This window comes from Diabrotica undecimpunctata, chromosome 4, assembly GCF_040954645.1.
Source record: "Diabrotica undecimpunctata isolate CICGRU chromosome 4, icDiaUnde3, whole genome shotgun sequence".
Taxonomy (NCBI): domain Eukaryota; kingdom Metazoa; phylum Arthropoda; class Insecta; order Coleoptera; family Chrysomelidae; genus Diabrotica; species Diabrotica undecimpunctata.
In genome coordinates this window covers 102302201-102312804 of record NC_092806.1, presented here as the reverse complement: position 1 = coordinate 102312804, position 10604 = coordinate 102302201, and the positions used below count along the sequence as shown (strand labels likewise).

Here is a 10604-nt window from a genome sequence, read left to right as displayed (position 1 = left end):
AAACTGCAGACATTGTTCAACACGGTTGTGTTGAAAATTAACAAGTAAATATTTCTAACTCCTTTAAATTATATATTTTTGTAGTCAATAAAATATTTTGATTTAAACCTTGATTTCGGTTAAAATTACAAATTTTACATACTCAGCTTAACAGCTTAAAACCTTTGGCGCCCCTTATATAAACATCATAAATACATATGTATATACAGAATTAATATAATGCCGTTGGTCCTCAAGGCCTATTTCTGGTCATCTGAGTTCTCGCATATCTACGGGTAGAAGGGTTGTCAACCGTAGATTACATGGATGATTTAATGGTTAGGAACTTGGACACTAAGACAACAATTCTCAACTAATGCAAATAGGACGATGGTCTTAGTCATAAAGGATATTATTTTAGGATCAAATTAAATGTACTGACATTTTCTCAGACACTGATGTAGGGTTGATTATAATATTATATAAATTCTCGTTTCTTAGGAAAATCAGTTTGACTTAACGGCTTTAAATGAGTTAGTGCTATTATTAAATAGCAAATTAATCAATAACGGCAATTTACTAAAAATTTTATTGTATCTACCGTAAAAATAATTTACATAAATGGAAATAAAAACAATCTAAAACGTCTGTAATAATTATATAATAAATAAATATAATAATAAATATACTAAATGCAGTGGAACCTCGATTATCCGTCTCTCTATTAACCGTCATCTCTGTTAACCGCCAGTGTCCATAAATAAGTTATATTGACAACATAAGTAAAAGTTTAATCATCAATTCATTTTGTTTGAGCATTGCGCTAAGCCAAACGAAATTCGTTAAAATGTATACAGTTTGTATAAATGTTTTTGTTTTTATACAGGGGTCAGGATTAAATTTCAATTTAAATAGATAACTAGATAAATAGATAAATAGATAAATGATAACGTGCTTTTAAAGTTTAATTTTTAGAATCGCAAGTCGAAAATAAAAACGCAGAGCACAATAATTAATACAGTCAATATCTGCGTGTCAACATAATTCAGTTTAATTCAAATTCGAACATTGATTTTGTCACTTAGTCACATTAAGCAAAAAGAATGATGTTCCGGGAACAACAATCAATGATTTAAAGAAAAATGCTGATGGAATTTAAAAATATGCTTCGCAAATGGAATCATTGCGGATGATGAAAAAAAGACACAAATGAATTACTCAACACGGCACGACACGACACTCTGTATTTGTGGTTCGTTCAAAAAATAAGTGAAGGTGTTCCTTTGTCTGGACCAATTGTTGCCGAAAAAGCGTTGATTTTTAACATGAAATTGAATGATGATCCTTCATTCAAAGGAAACAGCGATTGGTGAGAAAAGTTCAAAAATCGCCACGGTATACGGGAACTAAAAATCGGAGGTGAAAAATTGAGCGCTGCAAGTATTGAAGTCGTTGACGAATATAACACAAGTTTCAAGATATTATCGATGAATATGGTTTAACACGCGATCAAGTGTTCAATGCGGATGAAACTGGTTTAAACTACAAAGCATTGTCAACTAAATCACTCACTAAACTGTCTGAAAAATATAAACCAGGATTTAAAACGCAAAGGCAAGGAATCACAGCAATGATATGTTTAAATGCAAGTGGTGACCATCGCCTTCTTCTATTATTGATTGGTGTAGCAAAAACACGTTTTTTTAAGGGTATAAATATGAAAGCGCTTTCCGTTAACTACTACACACAACATAATGCATGGATGTCCTAGGAAATATTTGCTGACTGGTTCAAAAAGGTATGTACTGCAAACCAAAATTAGTGTATCTATTTTTCTAACGTCTTGTTTTTTAAGTTTTTATACCGGACGTTCGACAATACTTGCAAGCAAAAAATTTGCCACCAAAGGCGATTCTAATTGGTGTGCTGCGAACTGACGATGAAAATATTACGTGCTCTTTTTTGCCTGCGAATACAACATCATTGATACAACCCATGGATCAATCGGTTGATGATGTCATTATTAAAAAAGATGAATATAATAACAATATTAAATGGATGTAGTGTTATGAAGGCACATTATAGTAATTAAATAGTTTTAAGATTATTTTATTTAAAGTTATGCAATTCAAGTGACATAATTTTCAAAACAAGTGATCCTGTATAAAGAATTCTGATTAAATAATATTACTTGTAAAATTGTTTACTTGATTTAAAATTTGAGCAATACCAAGAAATTTACTTTCTTTTCAATTTAATGCATAAGAGTTATATCTTTAAAAGTCCTTTTTCAACTTCGGTCATTTAATTTACAGTCAGTAAACTATTTACTAAATATAATATAGCCATTGAATGCAGCTATATCAATTTTTTCCATAAAGATCCTAAAAGGCTGGGAACAGTTAAAATGTAAGTTTGAGGAGTTACAGTCAATTGATTTTTAAATTACTGAATTATCATTTGAAAGCTCTACTGAAACGGAGCTAGAAGCAGAGATAGAGAGTTGTGATGTGTATTTGAGAAAGTTTTCCAAGTGTAAAACCAGATAACAAGCTGATGGAAGAAACGAAGACTGAAGCATTCAGCAGGCATAGTGCAGTGTCCCAGAATACAGATGAGCCAGAGTTAACAGGTATGAGAAAATTTAGATAACCTACTATTAAATTTAAAAAATATGATGGCAGTATCAAAAGTTGGTTGGCATTCTGGGCACAATTCAAAAAGATTCATGAGGATGATTCTATTGATTGCCATGATAAGATAGAATATTTAATTCAAGCCACAGTACCAGGTAGTAGAGCACGTCAACTAGTAGGAAGCTATCCAGCTATGGCTGACAATTATAGTAAAATTATGGAAAGTATGCAAAGCAGATTTGGCAGAGAAGACTTACAGATAGAAGTATACATTAGAGAGTTACAAAAACTCATTTTGAGTAAGTCCGCATCTAAACAAAAGATTGATATATCTAAACTGTATGACAGCATTGAAACTCAACTGCGAGCACTGGAGACATTAGGTATCACACCTGACAAGTGTTCAGCAATGCTCTTTCCAATAATCGAATCTTGTTTACCTCAGGAATTGCTTAGGATATGGCAACGCTCCACAAATATTGATTGTAGAGATGGGACATTGGAAAACAGGTTGAAACTGTTGATGACTTTTCTCAGAAATGAAGTAGAGAATGAACAAAGAATTGCTTTAGCTGCTGAAGGTTTTGGATTGTCTGAAGAAGTGGCTTCATCCTCTAAAACTAGTGTCAAGGGATCATCAGGTTTTCCAACTGCTGCTAATTTAATTAATTGTGAAATTTCAGCTTGTGTCTTTTGTTCAGGTACACATGGTAGTGAAGATTGCTTTAAGGCACAAAAAATTACATTTGTTCAAAAAAGGGATGTTCTCATTGAGAAGAAGGCTTGTTTTAGATGTCTAAAAATAGGACATCGGACAAAAAGATGTAAAACAAGGCTAAGATGTGTTATCTGTAGCCAAGCTCATGTAGTCTTGATGTGCCCCAGTTTAACAATAAGTCAAGGTAAGCATAGTAATAGTCAAAATGAGAACATGTCTTCTAAGGATGTCATACACGACCAGGCTTTGACTAACCAAACTAAAGGTCATGTATTTTTGCAAACGTTGAGAGTCACTTTAACTGGTATCTTTGGTAACAGTAGAGTTGTTCGTGCCTTAATTGATAGTGGGTCATAAAGATCATATATTATATTAAAGGACACATCTTTAAAATTAGGTTATCCAGTTAAACGACAAGCAAAAATTGTTAAAAATTGTTGGAGAGTCAGATGTTGCAAACTCTCATAACTGTTATGAAGTCACAATACAGGGTAAGAACTCTACATATTCTTTTGAGGCCTTAGATCAACTAACAATTTGTAGTGATGTGGTTCCAGTATTTCATGGTCCAAGGAGGGAACAAGCCAAGAACCTTAATATTGATTTATCTTATGATCTCCAACCTGGACCAATAATTGAACTGTTGCTATGAGCAGATGTCACTGATTATCCGTATACAGGGGGTCGTCATAAGCTAGATTGTGGGCTAGTAGCTATAGAAACTTTCATTGGATGGACACTTATGGGAAAAATACCTACAAGTAGTAAACATTCTGATGTTGTCATGTCCACATTGAATCTTCTAATAAAGGATGCTTCCTTAAGTGAGCTTTGGGAGTTGGAAGCAATTGGTATTAAAGAGGCTACAGATAGACATACCAAAGAGGAGGCTGCTTTAGCTGCTAGGAATTTTTTTATGCAGACTGTAAGTGTAGATAAGATGGCCGCTACAAAATTCGTCTTCCTTGGTTGGATGGTCACCCTCCTCTCCCCAGTAATTGTGAGTTGTCGGAGAAAAGACTAAATTCCACTCTTCAAAAGCTGAAACGTGATGGTCTTTTTGAAAGGTATGATGATGTTTTTGCTGACTGGCAAACTGAGGGTATAATTGAGCTAGTTGGAAAGTTAAATGATGTTAAAAACAGTCTAGGACATTTTACCACTGTTTAGAGAAAGGTCCAAATCTAATTCAGTTAATTCCTTCAATGTTTGTAAGGTTTAGAGAAAACAAAATAGGAGTGATTTCTGATTTTAAAAAATCATTTCAACAAATAGGTGTGCATGAAAGGGACTGCGATTTTCTCTAATTTTTATGGATTGACACAGAAGGTCAGACAGTAGTTTTTCGTCATAAACGTGTGGTATTCGGTGTTAACAGTAGTCCATTTTTATTAGGAATGACACTAGAGTACCACTTAGCAAGATACCTGGATCTACATTAGATTCATTGTATACTTTAGAGGTTGTGAAGAGGTTAATTCAAAGCTTCTATGTGGACAACTGTGTTACAAGTTTACCTGATGAAGAGATGGTGTCAAGGTTCATTACAGAGTCTGTAGCAATTATGGCAGAGGGACAGTTCGAACTAAGAGGGTGGGAGCGTACAATAAATGCTGAAGTTAGTGGAACTGAAGAGATATGTACTGTTCTTGGTATGAACTTGCATCCTGTACGAGATGTTTTGACAGTTAATTTGAAATTCTTAAGAGAGGACACTGACTTAGAAAATATGGTAGTGACTAAACGTAGAATCCTTTCTATAGCCCAGAAAGTATTTGATCCTATTGGATATTTATGTCCAGCTCTATTAGTGCCCAAACTCATGTTGCAAAAGATGTGGGAGAAGAGCTTGGCATAAGACGAACCACTGGATGAAGTCATCTCTGAAGAGTTTAAAATTTGGTTGAAAGATTTACCTTATCTTGAGAAGATTGAATTGCCTCGATGGGTACACATGAATGGTGAGACATTACAAAATTTAAGTGTCCATGTTCTATGTGATGCAAGCAAACTGGCCTATGCTTGTGCCATCTTTTGCGAGTGAGTTATTCTGGTAAAGTATTTGTATCTCTATTGACCTCGAGAGCTAGATTGGCACCAACTAAGAAATCTACCTCAAAAATGACTACTCCACGTCTGGAGCTGCTAGCTGCAACTATAAGTGCCCGTTTGTATGTTCAGGTTGCAGAGAAGTTGCCCGGAAATATAGAATCCTTTTTTTGGAGTGACTTAAGCACTGTTATTTCCTGGATACAACGCCAAGAAGAATGGGGAGTTCTTGTATGAAACAGAGTTAAAGAAATTTGTAGCTTAACTTCAATGGAAAGCTGGCGTCACCTACCAGGATCGGTGAATCCTGCAGACTTGCCATCAAGAGGGTGCACTTCTAGACATTTGTTTCAGTCAAGATGATGGTGCGAGGGGCCGAAGTGGTTATATGAAAGCCGTGATAAGTGGCCATCTAGTGCGGCTACTTGTGATGAAGAAGAAGTTAATACCGAGCGTAGGAAGGCTTTGGTGACATCTCTTGTTAATGTTTATAATTCGTGTGACTGGCATTTTAGCTAATTTTCACAATATACTAAGATGGTATAAATGGTGGCTTGGATTCACCGTTTTGTAGAAAATTGTCTCAAAGGTGACCAGAAGTATAAAGGTGAGTTGACTTCTGAAGAGTTTGTAGCTGCAGAGAAATTTATTTTGACAAAAGTGCAGCATGAAAGCTTCTCAGGTGTGAATGATAAAAGGATTAATCATCTTGACCCATTCTATGAAGAAGGGGGTTTGATTACATTGAGATCTAGAGTTTGTAACAGAGAAGATACACAGTATTACCATTTTCCAGTCGTACTGCCATCTAAACATGAGGTAACTATTAAGTTAATTAGGCATTATCACTTAAAGTCTTGTCATGTTGGGATCCAAGGTACTTTAAGTTTGCTCCGAGAAAAGTTTTGGATTCTCTCAGGAAGACGTAGTGTAAGATCCGTTATCTACAAGTGTGTATTGTGCCGGAGGTACACTGGAAAGCATCTAGCAGTTCATACTCCTCCTTTACCGGATAACAGAGTGCGTGACGCTGTAGCATTTGAAGTAACCGGTATTGACTTTGCGGGACCGCTGTTCCTTAAGACAGGTGAAAAAGTTTAGATTTGTATATTCACGTGTTCGATTTTCAGGGCGGTTCATCTAGAACTCTGTTGTTCGCTATCAACTTCTAATTTTCTTCAGGCCTTACGCCGGTTAGTGTCTCGTCGTGGAAGGCCGAAAACGATTTATAGTGATAACGGTACGAGTTTTGTGGGTGCTGAAAATGCCTTATCATGTTTGGACTGGGACGTTATTACTCGTGAGATGTCTGTGCAACGTATTCGTTGGCATTTTAATCCACCTACAGCAGCTTGGTGGGGAGGATTCTGGAAGCGTCTCATTGGTGTAATGAAACAGTTGTTGAGAAAAATACTAGGTCGTACCAGTTTGGACTATGAGACTTTGCTAACCTTGTTATGTGAGTGTGAGGCAATAATTAATTCGCGACCATTAACGTATTTATCGGAGGACCCTCAAGAGTTAGTTGCCTTGACACCAGCGATGTTTTTGCGGGATCAGGTGGACTGCGGGCTACCAGATTATGATGCTATAGACAATGCTTCATTGTGTCGGAAAGTGCGTCGGGCTCAGACTTTGCGAGAGGAACTTCGTAAGCGATTCCGTTTGGAATATCTTGGACAGTTAAAACTGGTTTGCGCGAATAAAACTCACCGCCAGATCTCTCTTAATGAAATTGTGCTTGTCGGCAACGATGGCAGTAAACGTTTAGATTGGCCTATGGGACGAGTTGTTGAACTTTTTCCTGGTAAAGATGGAAGTGTTCGACTGTGCAAAATTAAGACAGCTAAGGAATATTTATTGAGACCTGTCCAGCGTCTTTACCCACTAGTGTTGTACAGTTCCTGAGTTCGAGCTTTAGAATAATGTGAAGACGTCAGTCGACGACAGACTAGGTTTCTGAAGTGAAAATCACACGTACGGGACGGGCTTCTAAAGTACCTAAACGTTATTTGGAGTAGTGATTGTCAAAAACTGTATACTTATTAGCAATTTTTAATTTTTTTGTATAATGGTTTTATAGTATATCTCTTTAGATTTTGTGAGCAATATTTAACTTTATCAGAATATTCCTCAGGTGGGAGTATATCAGAGATTGCCTTTACCTATGAGAACAATTTGTTGGATGAAAGGCGTAGTGGTGGTAGGCCACGAAAAAGAGACAGTATGAAGTAGGCAATTAATGTCATGTTAGTGTGTTGATATTGTAAGTTTGTTATTATTGTATATAATAATATTTCAGTAAATGTAATACTGTATTCGGTGTAAAATTAAAGCAAATAAAACCGAATCCAACCTACGCAAACCTCTTAAAACGGGTAGTTTTTTGGTGGTGCAACATGTCTATTTCAATGTAAATAATTTCGGTCCTTACAGCTGTTTATAATTTACTATTATTTTTGCCTGTTGTGACAATCTTACAAATTTAAATTTTTTCAACTCTTATCCACAGTTCACTGCACTAACGAAAGTCACATTAATTTTATTTCTTGCAAAAGAAAACTATTCCTTACATATTCCAATATGTAGTTGTCACGGAATAAACCAAGCCATTTTATCTGGTCCTTTTCTTCTCTCTCAGATTTATTCTAGCCAATGTGTGAGGTTCTACCCACGTGTGTTGTATACACAAGGTTTAATTTAGTTAAAGTACCTTCTCTTCACCATCACGAAGACAATTATGAAGATCCCTACCCTGGCTATCTCCAAGAAGAGGTAGTTCAGCTAATCCCTAAGACAAACAATGGTAGCAAAAACGATTAAAAAGGAGATAAAAGCATAACACAACAATTTAAATAAAAATTTTATTAAATAAATTCATAGACTTATCTCTATTTTACAGCAAGTCCTATACAAGGTGGATGAAAATATAGAAGAAAAGTGACTGAAGGCCCAACAAAATTAACTGAATGGGCTGAAGGCCCAAAGATAAAAAGATGGCTGCAGACCATAATAGTTAAGAAAAATGTCGACATGAAACAATTAACTTACAATAATATTTTTCATGTAGAATTGCTGGATGGAAAGTTGACAATGATACTATCAGATATGGTCTCCTAGATATTTTAGTACATGGCAGAGCCTAATAACTGTATCACGCCATTGGTTTTACATTCCATTTGATCTGGAATGGAGCCTGGATTAGTTGTATTTTATATATATATTTCTTCTTGGTATTCCTCAAATTTTAAATAAAGTAAAGAATTTTATAAGTAATATTATTTAATCAGAATCCTTTATACAGGGTCATTTGTTTTGAAAATTATGTCATTTGAATGGCATAACTTTAAATAAAATAATTTTAAAACTATTTAATTACTATAATGTGCCTTTATAACACTACATCCATTTAATATTTTTATCATATTCATCTTTTTAAATAACGAAACGTCTTGAACACCACCAATTATTAAGATATTTTTCATTATCATTGTTGAATACCTTGGATATCTTAAAAGCATAACAATATATTTGTATATATATATATATATATATATATATATATATATATATAATTAGTAAAACTTCAAAACATTCATTAGGTTGAAAGTACTCTTTTAATCTTTATCCACTTCATATAACTGAAATATACTTTTCACCATTGAAATTTTGCGGTTTATCTCTGCGTTACTATTATTTTTAGTGTTAACAAGTGCTGTCAAATATACAGATTCGTTAACTGCATTATGCATATTGTTATGTAGTTCGTTTTTGTTGGTGTTCATAATTAAACCTATTTTTATAGCTAATTCTTTGATTACTACATACGTCTCTCGTACAGCGTTTTTCGTTCTCCCAAGAAGTCTACTCGAAGCATCAGCAAGAAGCGTCACTACCTGACTTTTATTTATATATATATATATATATATATATATATATATATATATATATATATATTATATATATATATATATATATATATATATATATATATTATATATATATATATATATATATATATATATATATATATATATATATATATATATATATATATATATATATAAATGTGCACTCAGAAGTGAATGGGATATTTTCGGTCAATTTGGAGATAAAAAAGACAAGAGTTGTGCTACTTTATCTATTTATTGAAGACGTTTCGCCCAATGTTCATCTGGCATCATCAGTTCATCTAAAAGAGTATTATAAGCGATACATCTATATGAAAAACAATTAAGTAAATGATCTTACCTTTAAAAGATCTGTAGCATTAAGATGTTATTATTGTGAAGAAACATCAAAAATTAATCTATTAAATAAATCAGCAAGAACACAGAAACACAGAACGCCGGAAGATTCCCAATTAAAGTAATTTTATATTAATTTTTTTTAATTTAACTTAGTTTGTATTTTGAGAACGATTTCCGAAGTGGAAATTGAAACGTCAATAAACGGATTTTAACCTTTAATTGTATATATATATATATATATATATATATATATATATATATATATATATATATATATATATATATATATATATATATATATAGAAATATAGTCGCCGCCTATGGAAAATGCAGAGACAGCAAAGGAATATTATAAATTAGCAAGACACATGTTCCCGGTGCCCATTTTTATTTTGAAAGTTATCTTTGGGTTTTTGTAGTTCAAAATTATTGTTAGTTTTATGAATTGTAAATAAATCTTTTTTAAAAGTGACTTTGAAGTGTTCCCAATATTTCTGGCGCTGTGAACAGGAGAATTCGTACAGAAACTAGTGTTTCCTGGTCAACTTTAGTTGTTTGATGAAAATCCAAAAGAATCTAAGAGAAGAAGGCACAAGGCAATGCAGAGAACATCACCACTGGTCATCATCCTCTAAGTTTTTCCCTTTTTCTTTGAATGAGCACTTTTACTGATACTTCTGTAGAAAATTTACATTTATTATTAGCTGATGGTAATTTAAACTGTAACGAAATTAAAGATCTTTCTAAAGAGACGAATAGTTCACGAAATAAATTTCGAAACCGTAATCGTTCAAAAATGGCCCTTAACAATAGTGATATTTCTAGCTTATGTTCTAAATTACCCGATTTTACCACAGGAGATAACCTCTCCACATTCATTAAATCCGTAGATAATCTACTTAACTTTTTTTCTAATCAAAATCTTACTGTACCACAACAAATTATTTTAAATGCAAATATTGTTTCAAAAAT

The 10604-nt window shown here is 33.6% G+C and overlaps 3 protein-coding genes across 3 annotated transcripts; all 3 read left to right on the top strand.

The window, feature by feature from the left end:
* Positions 1-2808: 2808 nt before the first annotated feature.
* LOC140438855 (uncharacterized) lies at positions 2809-3690 on the top strand. Its single transcript, XM_072528499.1, has one exon. The coding sequence runs from the start codon at positions 2809-2811 to the stop codon at positions 3688-3690; it is 882 nt and encodes a 293-aa protein (XP_072384600.1).
* A 2238-nt stretch (positions 3691-5928) lies between these two features.
* Positions 5929-6483, top strand: LOC140438854 (uncharacterized). The gene has a single exon (XM_072528498.1). It carries the CDS (start codon positions 5929-5931, stop codon positions 6481-6483), a length of 555 nt encoding a protein of 184 aa, XP_072384599.1.
* A 204-nt stretch (positions 6484-6687) lies between these two features.
* On the top strand, positions 6688-7290 carry LOC140438853 (uncharacterized). The gene has a single exon (XM_072528497.1). It carries the CDS (start codon positions 6688-6690, stop codon positions 7288-7290), a length of 603 nt encoding a protein of 200 aa, XP_072384598.1.
* The last annotated feature ends 3314 nt before the right edge of the window (positions 7291-10604 follow it).